At 42.1% G+C, this 23,767-nt stretch overlaps 1 protein-coding gene across 1 annotated transcript in view; it reads right to left on the minus strand.

Moving 5' to 3' along the window:
• Window positions 1-8,713: 8,713 nt before the first annotated feature.
• The window catches only part of LYRM4 (LYR motif containing 4), a 68,776-nt gene continuing 53,722 nt past the window's right edge, over window positions 8,714-23,767 (minus strand). The window contains exon 3 of the mRNA XM_089518802.1: window positions 8,714-9,073. Coding sequence (XP_089374928.1) covers window positions 9,011-9,073 — 63 coding nt within the window. The 3' untranslated portion in view covers window positions 8,714-9,010. The remainder of the gene's footprint in view (window positions 9,074-23,767) is intronic.

Below are 23,767 nucleotides of genomic sequence, written 5' to 3' on the forward strand. Positions count from 1 at the left end.
TAAGCCAGTTTGCTCTCTTCCCATAGGAAGTGGCTTACACATCTGAGAAAATGGATATGTGTGTGTATGGTATAAGGTAGGACTTGAAAAGGTTACTATTTTGGACTATAACTTGGAGAATCCCCCAGCCAGTATTGCTAGTGGATGAATTGGCTGTGGATCCAGGGAGTTGTAGTCCAAAAATGTACCTTTCCATGCTCTGGTTGTGTAGGCTCTGACAAATGTAAAGTTAGGCAGATGTTGATTTTGTGCCAATTCAAAGTGCCGAAGGATTTTAACTCTTCTCTCCCTCCTAATTCCATAAGCGGGTACCAAAGTTGAATTCTTGCCTGGGTTTTTCAAAGGAGTGAACAGGAAGGATGGCTGGAGTATTTTACCTGGGTTGGATTAGAGCAAGATTGTCTCTGGTATTGTTATTCTGGCAAAAACGGGAAAGGAGCAGTGCTTTGTCTTGCTGAGAATAATCTTGCCAAAACAGGATTCAAGGGATACTAAGGCATGGCCCTGCAAGCTCTGGAGTGTTCAAACTGTTCTATTGTATTGCCTGCCTTCCGTGTTGAAATGATCACCTTCTCCTCCCAGAGGAATGTCAAACATGCTTCTGTTTTGTGCCTTTACAGAGAAATATAGGGATGGGAGGTGGGCTTGGGCGAAGGTTTATTTAGATGTACTGTGGAAATTCTTTTGGTTGACTTAATAAGCAAATGTTGTAGACTTTTATGAATAAAAAGCATTTTGCCTATGCATTAATGAGGTCACTGTCTGTTGTATATGACTGCAACAATTTTTCCTTCAGTGTAATCTTTGTGTGTTTATGTCTTAACAAAGAAGGCTAAGCAAACATAACAAAATGGTACTGGAGATGGAAGAGGAGCTGAGGATTCCAAAGCTAAAACCTTTAACACTTTTTATTGGGTTCAAATTAAGTACAGCCAGATTTCAGTTGCCTAATGGACCAGAAACTTGCCTTTTTAAGTTTTAAAAGTAGTGTGCATTCTGTAAATGATTTTGAGATCGAAATATAGAATATGTGAAATATGAGTTCGTGACCACAAAACCTATTCCATTCCCCTTCTGAAGATTTTTTGGCACAATTTTGATTCCCTTTTTGCCCACGAACCACACACAGAAAGGCCCCTGGATATGTGCAAACGTGAAAATAACCCTTCCACAAGCACTCCAGAATCCCTTAAAACCTCCAAATACTTCTATTTTCCTCTGCAGTCCCTTTCAAAATGGCAATAGGAAGTGATGCAATGTCATTTCATGTCACCATTTTGAGAGCTCTAAGCCTTTGTGTCTCATCCAAAAGCCTCCTCCCTGAGGAGGAGAGAGAACAGGAAGGAAATTCAAATGATAAACTGGCTTGTCTCAACTTGGAGGAGGAAGGAAATTGCAATTGACTCTCACACATGGAATGCACCCTCTCTTTCCCTCAGAGATTAATCAGTTGAATGGCCTGCCTACTTGCTCTCTTTCCCACTGATAAGTAACAGTAGCAGCCCCTCCTGGTGCTTGACTGCTCTCACACTGTCTTAGGCATTGCACAAAAGGCTAAAGAATAGCACCTTCTGTTCTGTCTATAAAAGATGTATATATGCATATGATACTAAAAGGATTCCAGCCGTAGTATTTAGACCCAGACTGACAGTTGCTAAAGAGCTAATGTCAGAAGAGAGAAGGGAGGTGACTTTTGCTGGTTCCTGTGGATCCCTGCCTCAGAAAGTTAGGGTACCAGCTATAGCAGCAAAGGACTGCACGGGAGATTGTCGAAAAATCCCACCCTTTACTGGGATGGTCACAGCCTGTCTGTGGTTGAAAGATACCCTTTTGTTCAGAGAATGATCATTTTGGACTCAACCCCTTAAACCAATGGTCCCCAAACTGTAAGGGATTTTGGACTTCACCTCCCAGAATCCCAGGCTACTGGCCAACATGGCTGAGGCTTCTGGGAGCTGAAGTCCAAAATTTCTTAAAGGGCACAGTTTGGGGACCGCTGCTTTAAACAGGCCTAATGGCCATCTAGGTGTGAAAGAATTAACTTATGCATACTTAGAAAAGACCCAATTGAAATTAATGGGACATTAGTCATGGTTCACTTAAGTCCCATTGATTTCAGCTGATCTGTTGCCAGCAGAGACCAAGTCTGGGTTCAGCTTTGTTTCTCAGATACTGCCAGTGGCTGAAATCCTTCTGAAATAATTTCCAGGAACATTTTTTAAAAATATGTCCCTATTTGAAGCTGGCAGTGCTCCTGAGTCTCTTAAACTCGAAAAAGCACAGATGCATAGAGACATACCAGTTATTTTGGTTAGCCAGAAAATGTTAACATTGGCCTGTTACAGACAGCCAAAATAAAGCTGCTTCGAGTCACAGTGGAGGTATGGTGTTTCAATGGCGGGATACATACCGCCATTTAGTACGTCTTCTATACGTACTAGGGTTAGGAAGGGGCGGTGCTTCCGCACCCCCCTAACCCTAGTACGTATAGAATACGTACAAGATGGCGGCGCCCCTTCCACATGGGCGCCGCCATCTTTGCGTATCGGACGCTGAGCGTCCGTACGCGTCGCGCCGCTTGTGACGTAGCGAGCGCGCCCCTGGCGCCTCGCTACGTCGCAAACGCGACGAAAAAAGAAGCTCCATTTTGGAGCTTCTTTTTCGGTCCGCGCGGGAGTCGGGCCGTGTGAAGGCTCCGGCTCCCCCGCGGACCTACTGGCGGCGGCGGCAGAGCGCCGCAAAGTGGCGGTATGTACCCCACCAATGATGCACGCGTCCTTTGAGTCCAGAAGCCACACCAAAGCCACGCTCCAGTCCTTAGGGCTGGAGCGTGGCTTTGGTGCGACTTCTGGACTCTTAGGACGCATGCATCATTGAAACACCATACCTCCACTGTGACTCGAAGCAGCTTTATTTTGGCTGTCTGTAACAGGCCATTGTCTGCTTTTACAGATCATAAACCATGGTGTGGTTTGTTGAAATCTGGCTTGTGATGTGCAAACCTGGCTCAGATAACAAGCTATAGTTATTAACCAGCTCTAATCCACAACTAATGAACATACAGTTTTTCCTTGAATTTCTAAATTTGGATTATTTAAACTGTGGCTTCTTGTGATTTCTGAGTCTCTGATCAGTGGCTTTGTTGTTAAGTGCCATCAAGTCAACTTCAACCCATGGTGCCCCTCAAGAATGAGAGACAGTCACCCTGCCATCTATAGCATTGCTCAGGTATTACAGACTCAGGGCTGTGACTTCTTTGAGTGAGTCTATCCATCTGGAATGTGGTCTTCCTTTTTCCCTACCGCCAAGCATTATTGCCTTTTCTAGTGAGTAATGGCTTCTTGTGTTATGGACAAAGTGTGACAGTCTCAGTTTAGTCATCTTGGGTTGCCTTACCTTATTTCTGAGTTGCCAGTCCTGATAAAAGGTAAGTGGGTCCCCCCCCCCCTTTCTAAAAAGATGGACTGAAAGGCAATCATATATAGTGCTCGACTTTGGAAAGGAAGGTGGGGAGACATAAGGAGTGCATTTAGTAAGTATCTCCTTATGAGCTTACAAGGCAATGTAGTGTCCTCTAACCTCATTGAACTGTTCTGGAGAGACTTCTCTCTGCCCCAACACCTTCATAGGTACGTCTGGTAGCACCACAAGAGAGGGCCTTCTCTAAGGCAGCTCCCAGGCTAGAGAGGTTAGACTGGTCCCCTCCTTGCTCTTTTTCCACAGGCAGATGAAGACTTTTTTGTTTTGTTTTGGCAAGCCTTTCAAGACTGACTGCCCAAGGGCCATGAGCCTTGCATAGTATGCTGTACTGTCTATTTTGTTTTTTAATGCCTATATTTTAAATTAGTTTTAATTTTGTTGATAGTTTAATTACATATTTTTGTAATTTCTATCTGTTTTTTATTTTTATTTTAACTGTCTTAAGCAACTTTGAGTCCCAGAGTGGGAAAAAGGTGGGATATTTTAATTTTGCCATGTTTACTCTCCTGGATGTTTTAAGCCCAAGTTTTCAAAATAGGAAGTAGACTGGAACTCAACATTAGGTTTACTTGTTTTAAAAAAGGGCTCTTTGGTTCCAAAACAGCTGAATGGGAGGGAGAGAACATGATTCATTGCTAAATTAGAGTATGTAGATTGACTACAGACCCATTTTGGCCTCTTTTTCCCCCCACTGTGGGTTTCTGGAGCACTCTCCAGGGATGTAGCAACTGTGACTTGCCAAATGAAAATTTCTTTCAGTCCTCAAATTTTTAACTTTGCAGTGATTTAAAACTTCAGATGACCATAGAAAAGGGGCAGGCAAAGTTACTAAGGGAATGCAAACACATGAAATACAAGAGTTCTAGCTATGAAATTACCCTACAAACAGGTTGACCAGACATCCTCCTTTTCCAGGACATGACCTATATTTCAACCTTATATCCAGGAGAAATTCCAAAATGTCCTCCATTATGAGCATGACTAAGAAGCCCATTGAGTAAAACCATGTTTGTTGTTCCCCTCTGAGAAATGCATCTATTTGGGAAGTACAAAAAGTTTGGGAGGAAGAAGGGTCAGAGTCTTCAAGTCTTGTGTCCCCTTTGAGCAGCTCTTCTGCCCCCTTAGGGGTCCTGCTCCACTGTTTGAGAACTACCGCTTTACACAATACGTAGTCAAATTACTCCTCACATTGCAGTTCACTTGCACAAGGAGATTGGGACCATCACCCATCTGCTTCCCAACTGGCTGGGGAATAGATCTCTTGTCAATTGAAGCAGCTGCTTCCTGGTAAGTGGAGATTGGGGGACTTTGATAATCGTGAATACAAACGAAGTCATGAATGTGTAACTTTAAATAGGATTCTAGCCATAATATAATTTAATATTATATAAATCTCATTCTGAGGCATGACTATTTGTATGTAATGTCAATATATGCTCTGTTTTAGTTCTCCAAGCAACATTAAGATTCTAAGTCTGCAATAATGAACATAAAACTTTCATGATTTCTGAATGACCAGTAAGACTGATTTCAAGACCTTTTGTAGCCTACGATGGAGCAGCAAATGGTGTCTTTTCCACTCCACCTTTTACCCCTGTATTAAAACTGTTAGTACCCAAGGCCAATCAAGTTATTTTGGCATCTGCGCCTGAAAATACTGCAAGCACTATCCACCTTCCTTGCTTGGTGGTAAAAATAGCCTTAATAAATAATTTGAGTTTATTGCCCTTCCCAAATCTGACTGAGGGAGCTGCCTCATTCACCTGATGGCGGGGTTTTTTTGGCCAAGCTGCATGCAGCCTGATGACTCTGTATGCCTGCCAGGTGCTCAACAATTGCTTTTTCTGCAACTTCACATGGTAAGCAAACCCAGTTCCATTGAACCCCTGGTAGACTACAAGAGATGAATGCTGACTCTGGATCCCATCCAGCAGGCCTGCTTTCTCTAATTGAGTAACAATGAAAATGGCCTCTGGTTGTACCTGCCTCTTTACAACCTCTTTAGGCCTTTTGCTGATTACTCATATGCACCTTTACACCCAACCTGGTGTCATTACAAGGGGAAAGGATTGTTCATCAAGTGTGATCCTTAAAGTGCCTGAATGTTTTGGCAAGCTTCAGAATACAGTTTAGATTTTGCATTGCAGAATTCTAAACCTCTGAAACAGCCTAATTTTAATTTAAATAAAGACCAGACTGAAGAATAAGGGATTGATTAGCCTTCTATAGTGAAACTTTATTTTCTGTGAATACTAGGCTACCCTAAAGAACTCGCTGATGATGGGTAACAGGTACACAGGATGTATTATGACAAGCTACTGTGGTGGCCTCAATAAATGCAGCTGGGTGTTAGTCATGAGTAGGGTATGATGTCTAAAATATGGTACGGAGAAAAGTATAGTCACCAAAGCCAAGCTTATACACCTTTCAGAAAGACTGTCTAGCTCTTGGCAACAAAGCCTGGGATGGGATTGGAAGGGACTTTGGTTTGATCAAGAAAGATATTATTTCTTAATAGGTCTCATCACCTTTTTGGTGAGCTGCTGGATATTAATGCCCTGTGAAATGCCACCATGTTTACTTTTGAGTTTTGTAGGGTAACAGAGCTGCTGTACTTAAATGCAACACATTAAGGGGAAGAACTAAAACACTCAGCAGTTTAAATTGCACTGCTATCAGTCCTTCTAGTATCCTAGCTCCCATTATCGGAAACATTTCCACTACCACCCTGCTGCAGAGAGGTTTCAAAATATGATCCCTCAGAAGCTAATGACCTGAAAGAAAAAAAAGCTGCACTTCAGGTTAGTTTTGGTCTTAAACATGCATGCTGCTTTCCTAGTTCTGTGGTTGCTCTCTCCCCTCTTGAAAACTTGCCCCAATTTTTAAACCTACATGGATGAACAAGTTTCCAGCAGCAACAAAAATGTCATCTTTCCTTGCACCTCTCGGAATTCAAACTTCTTATTTAGTTGTATGTATTTAACTTTATCTGCTATGGTCTCTACTTCCCATTTCTGGTGCTTTCTACAGTGCTGAATAAATGTCCTCTTGGCTTTGGTGAAATCCCTCCTCCCCAAGGTTCTAGGATTATATTGTATATATGCAAAAACTCTTTGTGAGCCACACCAATTGTTGCACATAACAGATCTCTGTGTGTATATTGTATTTATGCATAGTAACATTTGTAGAATGGAGAAGGTACCTTTTGACACAGATATAATTTAACACGATGAAAAGATGTTGGCAGGGGGAAGGAGAGATTGAAACAATATTGTTTCCTTTTTCTCCAGTGGGCTTACGCAACAAAAATCATAAATGGCAGTGCTTCTCTTCAGAGTGAATGAAATGATGATGGGAGCATTTGATAGAGAGCTACTAAACCGCTGTATTACTGAAGAAAATGTGAGAGGTCAAAATGATATGGAATAATAGCTGTGTTCAATAGACTGAGCGGATGAATACTGAAGAATAGCCCTCTATTCTTGGAAAAAGAATAGCTTGGTTGACTTGTACAGAGCTCTGCACTCAAAGTAGAGACATCTGATTAGAGCCAGTGGCATCACTAGGGTGGTGTGGACTGCACTCAGTGACACCATCAGAGTGGGGTGACATCCAGGGAAGTGGTTGCTCACTGTCAGTCTCAAGACTCCCTAGCTGCCTCACTCAGATGCCCAGGGTGCCTCTGCCATTTGTCCACTAGTGGTGGGATACTGCCGCTGCCTGGCAACACTTCTGGGTCTCGACTGCTGGCCAGGCTTGGAAAGGGAGGCCACAGCAGTGGCAGCCACAGACACCTCTCCTTCCCCAGAGGGCAAAGCAGTGGGAAGGAAAGAAGGGCAAGGTGATAGGGGTGTGCCAGGCAGCTGGGCTATGACCAAGATAGGTGGTGAAGTAGGCAGGAGAGGAAGGGTAGATGGTGAGTGCGCCTCCCTGTTTGTTGACACTTGTCTTCTGCCACCCCTTCCAGGGTTGCAAATCCCAGCTGTGTGTAGGGAGGGAGGACTCAGCACCTGGTACTGCCTGATTGCGGCAGGGGGGAGTTTGGGGCATCAAGTCGGGTGAAGCTGCTGCAAGGATGGTGCCAGTGGCTTCCTCCTTTTCTGTGCCCTCCTTCCTTCTGTCTTTACTCCAGGGAGGGAGTGGGGGAGAAAACCAAGGCTGGATCCCTCTATTTGCTAATGGCTCCCACCCACCAGAGCTGCAGGGTGGCTTCCTGCCTGGGAAATGACACTAACCTGATATCATTGATCAGAGGAACTGCAAAGGTAAAAGTTCAGCAATCACTTCCCACAAGAAAAAGAAAAGGCAGAGTGGATAATAACTGTGGTATATCTGCCCTAACTTAGCAGGGAATGTGGGGCAAGCGTATTGGAAGAAAGTACTCCAACAGTATGCATTTATAAAACTTGATTGAGCCAGTGCACACTGCAGGTGCAAAAAAGCTACCATAGTGCCCACTATACACACAAAGAGGTTTCATTTGGTTTCTATTTAAGAGACTGGTTTCTAAACTAGTTCTGTGTTAGACTGAACAAGCTCTGAAATGTTAAGAACCTGAGTTAAATGTGTTACTCAAGAACAGAGTAAAGATGTTATATCTGTGCCTGAATAGTGTTTTCCATTATACATTTTCCTCACAACTGCCATTTTACGTTCTTGTACTGTAAATAAATCAAAACTCTTTTGATGATAGCTGCTGTGATGAACTATAGATTCCATAAGACTGAAATATGGTACAAACCTGAGAATGCTGAATGTGGAAGACAGCTTAGTGTTTACATTCTGATACAGCAAATGCAAAGACATGTACATTTGCATAGATTGGGAGGCACAGTAGAGGTTTTAGTTCCTTACAACATGACTTACAAAGGTACTTTTAAAATAAAGTTTTACTTACTTTATCCCACAGATGGAAAAGTTACATACTTAATTCTGTTAAAAGCCAAGTAAATTTTGGTATATTGTTGTAATGTTCAACACAACTTTAATATTCAATGCTTATAGAACTGAAATTTTATCTTCTATAAAACTGCTGAGTTGAACATAAAGTTTCAAATCTTAGACTTATTAAAAACATTTCAGGATTCCAATCAGAATGTTGATATCTGAAATTAAGCATCTTGAAATGTTTTACCATAACAATTTATATTCAGTTTCCTAAACTGTAATGAGTATCTAATTTTTATTAATCTAAGTTAAAAGCATTAATATCAGAAGAAAGAATGCAAACACATGAGCTTATGAAATTTTATTGTCACAAAAACGAATCGTTTGATAATACTAGCCAACAGAGAAGTTTAGCCATAGCAAAACCTATTTATCATCTTACAGATACATGGAGAGCACATTTATGTTATTATTTTAGGCAATGTACACTGTTAAGACAGACTACAATGTGAAGTCTAAATTATATTCTATAAGAAGAGAAAGAAGACAACTCAAACAGTATGTTCAAGTAAAAATCTGTGCGTGTATCATACAATACTGAAGCTTGTCCACTAGTGCTCCAAGCAGAGGACTTTATTCGGTATCAGACATTTTGTGGGTACTCGATTATGAGCTTCTCTGTAGTATAGAGTTGGCCAATGATGACCTAAAAGAAAAGAAAAATAATTAGAGGTTCAATGCTTTCTGTGTGCTCTTTTCCTACAGTGGATCATCCGAAGCACACAAGTGCTTCACGACTACAAGCAGTCATGATGGAAGCATAAGATGGTCCATCTGCAGTGTGTACATGTACTTAGTTTAAAACAGTCCAGACTACTTCACACTAATTTCATGGCCCAGAAGCTGCTTTTCTATTGTTTTCAGTAGCTTCACATCTCTGTGAAAATGGGTTAGGCAAAGAGAGACTGAGACTTTTCCTTATTAGCAGTCCAAAAATCTGGAGGACCACAGTTGCCTTTGTTCTAGCCCAGGGGTAGGCAATCTTTTTGAGCCGAGGGCCAGGTTGGTGTCCCTCAGGCGACTGGGGGGCCAAAGCCGGGGGTGGAGCTTCAACCCTCCGGGGCGGGGCCACATGCGGGGGGTGGAGCTTCCACCCTCCGGGGCGGGGCCACATGCGGGGGTGGAGCTTCCACCCTCCGGGGCGGGGCCGCATGCCGGGGCGGAGCTTCCACCCTCCGGGGGCCAGGCCTCCCCATCTTTGCTGGCCCCTGACAGGGCCCCAGGCCCTGTCAGAGACCGGCAAAAAAGCTGGTGGGGGCTGCCAGCGCTGGAGGCCCCCCTGGAGGGCCCCAGCGATGGCACCGGGCCTCCCAGAGGCCCCCTGCCGCTGTCGGAGCCCTCCTGGAGGGCCCCAGGGATGGCAAAGGGCCCCCCAGAGGCCCCCTGCCGCCCTCGGAGCCCTACTGGAGGGCCCCAGGGATGGCAGCAGGCCCCCCAGAGGCCACTCCAGCACAGCACAAGCATTAGCTATTTATGAACAAATAACTAATAATATAAAACAAAACCAGTTTCCCCTCACCTTTATATTCTTTTTACAGTACATTTCCCCAGAAGCACTCTCTCTTGGGAAGGCTATTTCTTTTTTTTTAATTTTATTTGCAAAATTCATTTGAACAGCAGCAGAAGAAAAATCAAAATAGTAACGGTAAAGACCACACAAATATAACAAAACAAGTATATACTACAAAAGTATAAGAAACCTGCACAAGGTAACATACTGGTCTTTCAACAAGGGTTGAACCACAATGTGTAGGTGGAGGCTGAATTCAACTATTATTTATTCAAAGGCATGTTTGTCTGGATCAATATGCAAGGGGATTTTGTAGCACCTTTGAGATTAATGGAGAGAAAGTTGGTAGCATAAATTTTCACAGACTAAGTCTACTTCATCAAATTCATGGAGTGTAGTGCCTAGGTATGAATGAGCAGGTTGCATGTGTGAATAGCAAAAGAAATGCAAAACTTGTGAGTATGGTGATGAGGTGGACAAGTTCAATTTAAATGATGACCTTAGTGGCATAAAGGCAGAAGGAAAGATATTGTCTAAAGAGAAAGATAACTACATGAATAGTGGTGAGAGTTACTGGAATATAGTGTGATGCTGGCTGGGAACCAGAAAGAGATGAGATAAACTGGGCAAGACAGTGTATTCATGGCATATGAAGGAAAGGTGTCTGAATGGCCCACAGCAACCCCTATTTGGCAGGTGAACCAGACACCTATTGATATAATTCCGCGATCTTCCTATCTTTTGGTGATCTCATGTCCTGCTGTCACTTGAAGGAAGATTATCAAGTCTCTATGATACCTTTGAAACTGCCAAAGAAGTTTAACAATGCCAATTCAAGGCTTAGGGGAAATGACTGCTTTGTAATTGCGCCAGTTCCAGTTTTTACTGAAGATCAGAGCTTGCTCATTGCAGGGTACAAGGACTGCATAAGGGGGAAAGTGCCCAGCTCTCCTTGTCCCTTCCAGTGATCTAAACAGCATGAATCAGTAATTTGGGTCAAATTAATAAGTATCAGCTGTATGCATTGCCAACTCTTTTTTTCCTTGTACAGTCCTCAAGCATGCAGGTGTCTGAAGTATAATGTCAGTACAAATCCTATCTATAAAGGAAACATTTTTTCCTATCTACTTGTGTTTTATGTGTTCCCTATTTTGAAGGGTAAGATTATGAGTCCTTGGTCTACCAAAACTGGGATGTTAACAGCTCTTGATGTATTTAAAACAAACATACGTCCGGAAACCCATCACTCATGTATTACCCTGAAAATAGACTATTATTTCATAGATACATCCCTAATCTGTTACAGGCCTTTACTAGTCTGACCTATAAACTCTGGCAATTTATCAAGGTGATACATAATAGGATGAGCTAGAAGAGTAGTGATCTATGCCACTTCTTCCACGCCATTCAAGGGCTTTAGGTTTGGAGGAGGTATTTTTGAGTGCTTTTACTATGAAGGACAGGGCTCTCATAGGATCTGAGTCCAATGCTAGAGACTCACAGCTCCCTCATATAAGGGCAGTAATACTACAGTTAAAATGCATAGAAATGTTTGAGGGTAGGAGCAACCCCCTCCCCCTTTTTTATATTTTTCACTTAACAGCAAAAATAGTAATTGCAATACCAAGTACATTTCTATACTGCTTATCAGTCAACTAGTACTCCCTAAGCAGTTTACAATGTGTAAGCCAATTGCCCCTAACAAGCTGGGTACTCATTTTATCGGCCTACAAATCGATGAAAGGCTGAGTGGACATGATCAGCCCTCTCTTGGCAGCAAGTGATGCTGCGAGGAGTAGAAACAGGGATCTCTGTGGGGTCCTGTCACAACTCTTCGTTGCATTGTTGCTCACTGGTGCATTCCATTGCTTGGGATGGGGTACTAGCTTTTAAGGTGGGTTTCAGGGGCATTTGCTGTTGTGCAATGGTGACACAAATGTAAATGTGAATCTGAAACAGTTACAAGTTTGTTACGATGTCATAACTGCCTAACAAGATGTCAGCCTTTATGTCATAACTTCATTATGTGCATTTTGTGTTTGTTCCCATCACACAGAGAAACCAGTCATATAATAGCATCCTAGAGCTCTCCTGTGCCATTTGCACACAGTTCCTTGCATCCTGCCCCACTACTTGACAACACTGTAGTTAAACAATTACTGTTGTACTTCTAAGAATAATCTTCTGTTGTTACTAGGACTGAATAAGAAAGAAGGCAATCTGCACAATGAATGTTTCTGAACAGAAGAGTTCTGGAGTATTGGTGTATACTCCCTTTTGCAGTTTTACCTCTCTCAGCCCAACTACACATACAGCGAAATGAAAGCAAGCAGTATTACTTTAGATTGCAGATATGGTCTCTTTCCCCCCTCCATTTGCTACTTTTTGCACTGTTTTTATCAGGACCATTACATATGTAACACACCCTTGTCTCCAGCACAGCAGGGATAAATGCCCTAATCGTGTCCATTCCTTGTTATGCTGACCTTTTTAAAAAAGCAAACACACAGAACAAAAACATCCAGGATGTTTTCCAATATGCCCCTACCTGAAGTCTGCAGCACACTTCATTGTATCACAACATTCTGCTGCAAGTACAAAAGGCCTCAGAAAGAGGAGTTAAAGGAAGGGTTTCATAAACTGACCGCTCATGAAAACACATCTAAATCTTGACTGGTTCTTCCAGAGCATAATCTTGAGGCTATAGTAATTTTGCCAGCTGCATGTCCACTGGCACTGGTAAACCTGTAAAAGCACACAAGGGAAACAGCAGCATTTTCAGGGAGCTATTGCTCATGCCAGATAATGGCATCCTTTGTTTACACTAGGGGTTTTGTACCAATGGCTGGAAACAAGAATGCTGGGCTGCCAAATGGACGCATGACCTGGAACACAGCATTCCCTCCCTAGGAGTTTGGCAGACTGGATAGTCAATAGATCAAATGTTCACAAAATTGTTCAACTTTTCTTTCTTTTTTAAAGCTCATCTCCAGCTGATCAGCTGTGTATTCAGCCAGGGAAGCCTAGCACAAAATCTAACAGTTCCTTTTGCTGTCAACAATGAAAAGAAACTTTTCATCCAATGTCAGAGTAAAGCCTTTAAAGGGTGTTCTTTTGCTATCCACTTAAATTACTAAGATAACTATACCTTTAATTCCAATATAAACACATTTAAGCTCTCTCAATACTCTTGCTAACACAAATGCTGATATAATATATATAAATGCACAGAGACCTTTATGTCAACTACAGATTATAGTACGAGTGAGCAACTATGTGGGGAATAGGGGAAGGAAATCCCCCCCCCCACCAGATCTTCCTATGGACAGCACCCCCCCCCCCATCAAGCCCAAATATCTCAATTTTTATCTACAGCCACTATTAAACTGATGCACAGATGCACCTTCACATCTTGCCACCATAGTAAGAGCTAACACCGAGGAAAATGGAGGTATAGTTTTTTGTGGGGTTTTCAGGCTATGTGGCCATGTTCTAGAAGAGTTTCTTCCTGACGTGTCACCAGCATCTGTGGCTGGCATCTGCAGAGATGCTGGCAAAACATCAGGAAGAAACTCTTCTAGAACATGGCCACATAGCCCGAAAAACCCACAAAAATTATGGATGCCAGCCATGAAAGCCTTCGACTTCAAAATGGAGGTAATTTTCCTGCAGACTTTCTCAGTACAGGATTCTGGAGTGCTTGTAGAGTGCGATTATTTTTGCATGTTTTTATATATGAGGATGCAGTACTGAATGTTTTTAGGATAAATATTGTCCAAGATTGTGTCAAAAATGTTTTGGGAGGGGGAGGACCAATGGGGGGGGGGGTTTCAGGGATTGCAAAACTGGGGCCCAAGGCCACACTTTGCCTACCCCAATTTATAGAGTGGTAAATGCATCCAAGTATTCTCATTACTTGACTTACCAACACTGGATAAATTGTGGCTAAATGTGTTAGCAACTTCTCCAGGATGGACTGATTTAAATCACCAAGAAACAAGGTCTAAACTTCTTTCTAGATCATGTACAAGCAGACACAGTGATTATTATTTAGGCATAGACAGTTGCAAGTAGATACAGTCTTTATGCTATCCAAAAGCATCAACTCAAAACTCTGATCCTGAAGACCATGCACCTTTTGGCATGACAACCTGATATGCCCACGTAGAAGAAAGCCTGCTACTGGCATCTCTCATCTTACAAATATAATTTGCATATCAGAACAAAAAGTTTTTCTAAGCTAGCTAATGAGTCCAGCCAGCATTGCATGTTCCTGGTTAATCACAGTAAGTAATGGGGAATAATAATGCTAGAGGCATGGTTGCACTAAAATGAGTTTGAACCATCAGCACAATCAAGTGACAAAAAATCCATCTGTAAATTGAGGGATTGTAACCCCAAGGGGGGGCTTATTCTCCTCACAACAACAAGAAAAGCTAGAATATCATAGAGAAGAGTCCAGGCTAGCCTTCTCTTCATAGCCTACTAGTCTTGCTTTCTCCCATACAACCCTGACCATGAATTAAGGTCAGAGGGAGCTGTATTGCTGTTCTTGACTTGGTAATTAATGTCTGAAGTATGTTTGCAAAGACTTAAGAGATGGGCTTCTTTTGTAACTACATCTAGGCTCTTCAACACCCTTCCTATGAAAGTCCATTTAGTTCCCTGTCTTGCATCAACAAGTAAATTCTTTTTTAAAATAAGCACTGGCCTTTTTATACTTGAGCTGATCAGTTTTATTTGCAGGTGCTTCTTTAACTGCCTGAACTGTTAATGTATTTTTTACTTGCTTATTTTATATATACACACAAAAACACAGTTGCTTTTTATATTGCACAACGTGTCATTTATTGTTAACTGCCTTGGATATCAACAGTATGTGGAAAAGTGAGATATAGATTTAAATAATAAAATAAAGGAAGATGTTAATATGTTCCAACATGCAATTTCTCACTGTAGCCTAATGTGTAGGAAAAGCTCTGTTGAAAGTATGAACTGGCCTTCAGTGGTTTCCTTCCTTTTTTAAGAGAAGAAAGATGCACCACAGTTCCCATTTTAGTTGGCTCCATTATGTATTCACAGATTTTTACTGTCCTTCTCAAGCCTGTTGAACCGCGGTGCCTTTAGGTGTTATTGGCAAGCAGTATAGCAAATGCTAATAGCTGCTTTCCTAACAAAAACATTGTTGCAAGGGCTTCAACTTTACTTTTCCTGGCACAACTTCCCTTCCGTTCCAGTGTTTCCATAGAAACAAATGGAAAATCCAAAAATGGGGAAAAGTTCTTCAGGCCCATAACTATTTCAGAGCCCGTGGCTGTTTCTGTGAGGCTGGAGCATGTAATGTATTCAAGTTATCTAAATCTAGCCCTTCTATATTTTTGGTTGTGTGTGTGTCAATCCTGTAAACACTTTTTTCCTCTGCTAGCCAAAATGAAAGCAAGACAAAATGTTGTTCCAACATTATAATGCTAGCAAAAGCTATGAGGCTTGGCAGAGCCTAGCACAGCAACTGCTGGTTTACTGGTTTGGCCTCATTTGAGTGTGCCAAACTTAATGCCTTTATCCTCCTAAAATCCCTCTCTGGAATTCCTGAACCATCCCAAGATCCTTCTCCAGAAGTAGGGATATTTGTTGCTGTTTGCAAAAGGAACTTTCCCTTCCAATTAATAACTGAGGCACTTATGCAGGCTTGTAGACAACATATGTGAATACAATGTGCATGTCAATCTAATTCCAAGCACTGGGAAGTAAGTAAGTAAGTAAGTAAGTAAGTAAGTAAGTAAGTAAATGTAAATCAGAATTCTGTTGGATTCTAAACTGGCATAGCAGTCATTGTTCAAGTGCTTGCGCTTTCTCAGAGGTTGTGTACATGGTCATTGTAATGTGGTCATTTGTGCAGCACACTGTTCTGCAGGCAACATACAGCTGTCCCTCTTGCCTTTGACTTGGTGGGTAGGGAAGCTGAACTCAAGACCATGATGCCTGTTGCATAATCTGATATGCCACTGTGGTATTCTGCTGGCATATATTTATGCTATACTAGAAGTATACAGAAGTCAGCTTGGTGTAGTGGCTTGATCAATGGACTATGACTTTGGAAACTAGGGTTTGAATATCTGCTTAGCCAAGCCACACTCTCTCCGCCTCAAAAGAAGGCAATGACAACCTCCTCTAAACAAATCTTGCCAAAAAACATTCTGCGATACATTCATCTTCAGGTCACTATAAGTTGGAAATGACTTGATGGTATACAACAACAACAACAACAACAACAACAACAACAACAACAACAACAGATGTGTATAGGATCTTGGCCTAAAGATAATTCAGAACATTTAACTGAAAGGGCAGTTATAAACGTCTATTTTCACATGCATTTTTAAATAGAGTTTCCATTGTAATTGGGAGATAATGCAATCAAAAGTAGTTTTTCACTGGACTGTGTTTAGTGCCGATCAGTGTAGACAGATACACTGGAGTATCTGGTCCTGTAGCAAAGGGATTGTTGTATGGCCCTGGATCTGGTTGGTCCTGATGGATGCCATTTTGAAAACCACAAAACTTTACTCTGGCTATTGTTCAAAGAATGGCCCGTTACAGACCGCCCAAAAGGGGCGGTCTTGGGCCGCTGCTGGTTGCAGCGTGGAGGAGCCGCAGCAGCCAAACCACGCGACTCCTCCGCGCTGCAAAAAAGGAGTGCAGAAATCGCACTCCTTCCGGCAACCCGGAAGAGCCGCCGCAAGTGCCAAAGCGCGCACTCGCGATGGCTCTTCCGGGTTTAGACGTCCGGACGCTGTGCGTCCGTTACGTCAAGATGGCGCCGCCCATCTGTATAGGGCGCCGCCATCTTGCCGTACGGAATATGCACGAGGGGCAAGGCGCGTCCGGAAGCGCCGCCCCTTGCGCGTATTCCTGGCGTAACGACGGCGCCGCTTAGGCCCGTCTGTAAGGCGCCTAAGATACTGAGAGCTGCTTTGTATGCACTTCTTCACTGTTCTTCCTTCCTCTCCCACGTTTGCTAACCATGTAACTTGAGGTATTATGTATTTTTTCCTCTCTGTTTATTTCTTAATTAAAACATTAACGGCCATTGCACTATGATGACGTAGCATGATATCATGATCAGAGTTTGATTCCTGGCATTGCTGATAAAACTTGTGGGTTGGATGTTCCAAGGCCACCCCAACTGCCAAACTGGCCAATTTGCCTTCAGGGTGTTAATGTGTTCAAGTTTTGGGAAGCCAGTTGTGGAATTGGCTAATGCAATAGGGCCATCCAAGTCCAGCCCTCTGCCATGCAGGAATACATATCTGAAATATAGTGGATCCTCCACATTTGCTGGGGTTAAGGGCACAGGACCTCCATGAAAGTGGAAAACCCGCAAATAAAAACCACTATTTTTTTTTACCTGAGAGAACACCTCTCTGGGAATTTCTAGGTTCCCCAGGACAATTCTATGGTCAAAATCTGCCAGAGTTCATCATCAAATTGATCTGGAGGCCCTACAAATAAGCAGAGAAGTGTTTTCTCTAGGAACCTCTGGGCCCTCCAGTGTGATTTTTGGCAGAGGTTGACAACAGAGTCATGCTGGAGGACTTAGAGGTTCCTAGAGAGAACATATTAATCAAATCTGTGAATAATCAAATCCGCAAAAGTCAAAGCTGCAAATGTGGAGGGCAGATTGTATATATCTGCAATTATTTATAGATTTTTGATTCATTTATTTAGTATTTTATCAAATTTGTATAGCTCAGTTCATAAGAAATACATGAGCAATAATCAGTCACAGAAACAGAGTTGGAAGAGACAACAAAGGTCATCCAGTCCAACCCCCTGCCATACGTGAATACACAATCAAAGCACTCCTGACAGAAGGCCATCCAGCTTCTCTTTAAAAACCTTCAAAGAAGGAGATTTCACCACACCCCAAAGTAGCATATTCCACAGTACAGTGCATGAATAGTGTTCGGTTTCCTTTTGTGCATACATATCTCAACACTGACAGATAATTTTGCTCACAACTGGCAATAACACTGGCTTGCAATAAAAATGCAATTATAATATAGTTTTAAGAAAAATCATGCCTGATGCCTTGGAGACCTACTGCCAGTCAGTGCTGACAAAATTGGGCTAGATGGGCCAATGGCTGGAAACTTTATAAGCTATCTTCTTATGTTCTTGTTCCTGTCTTGCTGACTGCCCTGCAATAAGCAACTCATAATCTATTGGGAAAATCTGCAATAGCCAAACACATAGAAAGAAAACATATAACAACAACAACAACGTTTATTTCTTACCCAGCTCTCCTTATAGAATGAGTCGGGGAACGACACGTAATACCAGTTAAAAGAACATATAAAACAATACATATTATACAACAGTCAATACATACTGTTCTGATCCATACAATTGTACCAAGAGAATATGTATCAAGGAAATTCATGGCCAAGGAATTAAAAGTCTCTGGCCTAAACCTAAATGTTAGTCTCAACTAGAATACACTTGCTGAATCAAAAGGAACTTGGCCAGTTTACAATCATGTGTTACTTTGCTTTAATATGTCTACTCTGGTTGGGATTAACAAAGAGATGTTGGCTTTGATAGATGACTCCTGGATTCTAGTTCAGAGCTTTAAAAGGTTACTTTTAAAAAATAACAACTCTCTGAAACCCCCAAAGATCCTGGGAGCAGAAATCCCAAAAAAGGAACATTCTAAATTCTGTTCTTGTTTGAGTTTTCAGGGGGAAGAGAGAAGGGGGGAGGGAAGATGTGATTGCTCTCAGACTGTTTGCTCAATACTGTTGGGGCAGGTAAAGGCTGAAGAGCACTGACCTAGGGAGGCTACGGACATTGGGTTCTTTCCTGTTCGTTCTCTCTTTGGCCTCTTCTGAGGCTGCCAATCGCAGAGCAGAGAGCTGGTGTGATTTGAGAGGGTTGGCTGCTTGACCTTGGCAACTCAACTGACCCCAAGCAAAGAGAATCAGCAACTCAGTCATTTCAGAATGAATTTGGCATGTAACCTCTTGCCAGTGGTGGGAGACTGGAAACTCGTTCAGGAGTTGCACAGATGATAGCACAAAATCGTTTTGTACAAATATGCACAGAAAACATTACAAACAAATTACAAATTTACATTACAAATAGAGAGGGAGGGGAAGATCTACAATGTTATCTATGCTTTTGATTGCAGGGCTGTGTAAAAACCATGTTCAGTCAAGCAGCATGTCCCAAAGTTTCCAGTATTTTATCATTTCTATAGACATTTCTCCATTGACAGCAGGCTGCATCATTATCTTTTTCTTTTTTTAAAAAGTTAAGAACTGCAGAAAAACCTCAATGCATCCATCCACCTATGGAACCTGGTAAATGATATATGAATGCCCTGGTGAATGACATCTCTGCAAAAATCCAGCAACTTAAAACCCGGTAAATGGCATCGGGCATGAGCCATGGCATGTACATGGCCCAATGCTTCCTTTTATATCCTCTCTTTTTCTACACTACAGGTACACCTCAGTTAACAAATCCTCTAACAGTCAAATTCCTATTTAACAATATTTTTATGCCCCATAACTACCTTCTTCCTCATCTGCCGTGTAGATGGAAGTTTTTTCAGCAGCATCAACACTGTGAGGATGAAGGGCTGGAGAAATACCAACAGGTCAGGTTTCAGCAGCATAAACAATGCAATAAACCATGTGTAAACTATGAAAGAGCAGGATTCTGCTCTAGTCAACCCTACTGCAACTCTGTGTGTCTACTCACAACAGAAAACGTAAACAGCAGGTGCCTCTGGAATCCCTTACTGAGCACGCACAAACAACAAAATAGAGAGAAAAGGTGAGAGCAGTTATATCTGCCTCACAATCTCACCCTCTACGTTAAAAAAACATAGATCAGTAGGTTTGGCCATGGAAAACGAAATTATAAGAACACTGCCATTGAAAGAAAAAATCACCTCTCCGTCCATGTTGGAAGAAGACTTTACATGTTCTCTAGAACATGCAAGATTGTTTCTGCTTACCTATTCAATGTTTACCTGACTTGGTTGTTTCATTTCACATGCACATGTTAGTTTTGAATAAAAGTTTTCTGAAACATGTCGAACTGCTCTTCTTTTTGTGTCCTAGGAACTTATCCCTATTATTTCCATGTTGTTTCTGCCTCTGGTACCAGACTTTCTGTTAAAAAAGTAATGTTCAGGAACACATTTCATTCATTAATGGAGGTAGATCTGTCTTTTCCTTTCTCCTTTCTTTTGTCCCCATCCCACTCATCCTCCTTAGACAAAAACTCTCATCCCTTGTCTTTTTGTTTCATTTCTACTAAACATGTCTCCTGCTGCTTTGCCCTCTTCTGTATGAACTCCCCCCCTTTCTATTTTCCTCTCCTGCCTTTCTGATCAAGAAGGCTTCATTTTGGTTCAAGGCCACCTAGGTCACTGCTTCAGAACCCCTTTCACTTCTAGCATTCAAGCACTAGAATATATGAGCTAATAAATTATGAGTATTTGCAGTGCCTTTCTCAGCAGTGTAGTGGTAAATTTCAAAGTACAGATGCTCACCATGACAGTCTGCACAAGTATGTCCCAAAGACAGTCCAAAAATGCAAGCAGCTGTGAAGATCCATATCAACAAACCAGTTGTAGCAGTTTTCATCTACACAAGGTGAAGACTTTTTACTAACGGCATCTCAGCTATTCATTCAAGACCAAGCTAGCCCAGGGACAGTTCACAACACTATACTGTTGCTTGGCGGGGGGGGGGGGGGGATCTGTCACTTCCTACTGTGAGAACTGCAGTTAAACATAGAAGCCTGAGAAAGGATAGAAGAAGATGGTCACACTGATAATCAAAAGGGCCCAGTGCTTTGACCCAGTGAGCCCTGGTTGCATGACCACACTGGCCTTTCCTCCACCATTCATCAATCATAAACAGGAAAGGAGATTCCACCTAAACATTAGGATGAACTTCCTGATAGTAAGAGTTACTCAATAGTGGAATACACTGCCTTGGAGGGTGGTGGAGTATCCTCTTTGGAGGTTTTTAAGCAGAGGCTAGAGATGGTCAACTGTCGGGAGTATTTTGATTGTGTGTTCCTGCATGGCAAGGGATTGGACTGGATGACCCTCATGATGTCTTCCAACTCTATGATTTTATCCCCATCTTAAAAGGTCTTCTGGACTACCATCATCCACAACTGGCATGACTGTAAACGTGCTGGTATCCAAACACCTGTAATTCAATGCGCCAGTTGGGGAATGTTGATCTATATACAATGAAAGCTAGTGGCAATCCGAAATAATAGGTCTCACAAGCAGATTTGTTTCCAAAGTTTGTTTTGAAAAGCCAAGGTTATAGGCCCTCCTTTCCTGCTTATGTGTCAGTAAGCATGGGCACATGGAATGACAACAACAATTCAGCCTGCTGTCTCTTGAGAAAAACCTAGCTGAAACCTAGCCACAAATTCACCCAATTATGTACATTGAACATATCCCACAGACAATTAAAACAAACAGGAGCAGAATTCTATGTAACTGTCACCTGTGTCTCACTATTGAGCAATTGCCTTCAGATACATTAATGCCATCTTCAGATTTCTGTGTGTTTGCAGAATAGGGAAATTCTGAAGTCACTTTTCCTTTGGCCCCAAATCAATCAATCAGTCAAGCAAGCAAGCAATCGAAGTCATTCAAAGTTTTGTTTTTAATGCACTGGATTCACAGAACACTTCAAAGAGGCAAGTTTATAGTGCCTTGCTCACAGTTCTTTGAACTGCCTCTCCATGCTTACGTCTGCAAATATGATTCCTGACATCTGATTGTGAAAGCCTGACTGGAATGCAAAATTGTCATGGGAAGCTAGGACTGCAAGCACTTTTGGAATTCTCAAATGAAGTCTGAACCAGAAGGAACCATTCATCTATGCAACCATGTTGTACTTTACTGCCAAAAGGCATACATACAAAAATACAGAATTACATTTGCACATGTTGCAAGCAACAGGAAATATGAGTGTGGGAAAGAGGAGTCCACATATAGAGTTAGTCCTTCATATCCATGGATTTTTCAAGCATCCATTGTTTGAAAATACAGCGGTCCCTCCCCTTACATGGGGATCTGTTCTGGATCCCCCTGCATAATGGGAAATCCACGTATACTTGCGCCCCATTAAAAACAATGGGGGATGTGCTTACAGCTCGGGGGCAGCACACATGCCATGGGCGCATGAGCCATGGCTTTAATTGGTGTGTGGCTTCTGTGTAAGTTGGAAGCCATGTATAGTGCATCTGCATATGGTGCGGGTGCACTATATTTTTTAAATGTATACATATCAAAAAGCAAACCTTCATTTTGCCATTTTATATAAGGGACACCATTTTACTATGACATTGTATTTAATGGGTCTTGAGCATCCATGGATTTTATTATCCATGGTGTGTGTGTGTGTGTGTGTGTGTTTCAATGAACCAAACCTCTGTGGATACAAGGGTCTACTGTACTTGTTTAATTTGCTTCTGAAGCCTGTTTTATTGCCAGGGGTGGGGGCCAGGGCAGAAGTAAATTCAATTATATTCAATGTGATTTCAGCCCCAGCACTGACTTGGGGATAAAACCTACTATTAAATGGGATTTAACTTTCAATCACATACACAGAATTGGACCATAAGGCAGAAGTCATAAGACACATAAATAAAAATCGCAACATTTTTACTAGAGGTTGTTTCTTTTGGTCTGCATCTATTAGTAATGCATGGGGTGGGGTAGGGAGGGAATCAGTTGCAGATTTCCACAAATCAAGCAGATATTAAAAAGCACAACTAGAGGCCTGATCAGAGTTTACTGGCCAGCTGGCAATACTACTTTGGAAGAAGAGCCATTGTAATTATGCTTAATTTGAAGGATACGGCTTTGCAAAAATTATTTTTTCTTTAATATTTCTCCAGGAAACTCATAGATTTATAGTACTTTATTTTCTCCATTATTTCTTTGTGGTGAACGCATTCACCTTAGCTTTCTTAAAATAACAACCACTATCACCTACTGCATTTTTATTTTCCACTTTGCCGTAAGTAATTTTCTGATGTAATCCCTCATCTTAACTCCACCTCCCTGTGATCAGATGGATTAGGAAGTGGGAGAAACATGTACACCATTTGTCCTATGTCTTGCACCTGTGTACTGCACTTAGGGCAAAAAAAATGAAATGCATTTGCAAGGCCAATGCAATTTTATGCTGCATCAATAGAAGTATAGTGTCTAGATCAAGGGAAGTAATAGTCCCACTCTATTCTGCTTTGGTCAGGCCCCACCTGGAATATTGTGTTCAGTTCTGGGCACCACAATTCAAAAAGAACATTGAGAAACTGGAGCGTGTCCAAAGGAGGCCGACTAAAATGGTGAAAGGTCTGAAAACCATGAAGCCCTATGAGGAACGACTTAGGGAGCTGGGGATGTTTAGCCTGGAGAAGAGAAGATTAAGAGGTGATATGATAGCCCTGTTTAAATATTTGAAGGGATGTCATATTGAGGAGGGAGCAAGCTTGTTTTCTGCTGCTCCAGAGACTAGGACTCAGAGCAATGGATGCAAGCTCCAGGAAAAGAGATTCCACCTCAACATTAGGAAGAACTTCCTGACAGTAAGGGCTGTTCAACAGTGGAACAAACTCCCTCGGAGTGTAGTGGAGTCTCCTTCCTTGGAGGTATTTAAACAGAGGCTGGATAGCTATCTGTCGGGGATGCTTTGATTGAGATTTCCTGCATAGCAAGGGGGGGGGGTTGGACTGGATGGCCCTTGCAGTCTCTTCCAACTCTATGATTCTTTTTCAGAT

Source organism: Sceloporus occidentalis, unplaced genomic scaffold (genome assembly GCF_023333645.1).
Source record: "Sceloporus occidentalis isolate IW3139 unplaced genomic scaffold, rSceOcc1.0.p SCAF_3, whole genome shotgun sequence".
In the NCBI taxonomy this organism is placed as follows: Eukaryota; Metazoa; Chordata; class Lepidosauria; order Squamata; family Phrynosomatidae; genus Sceloporus; species Sceloporus occidentalis.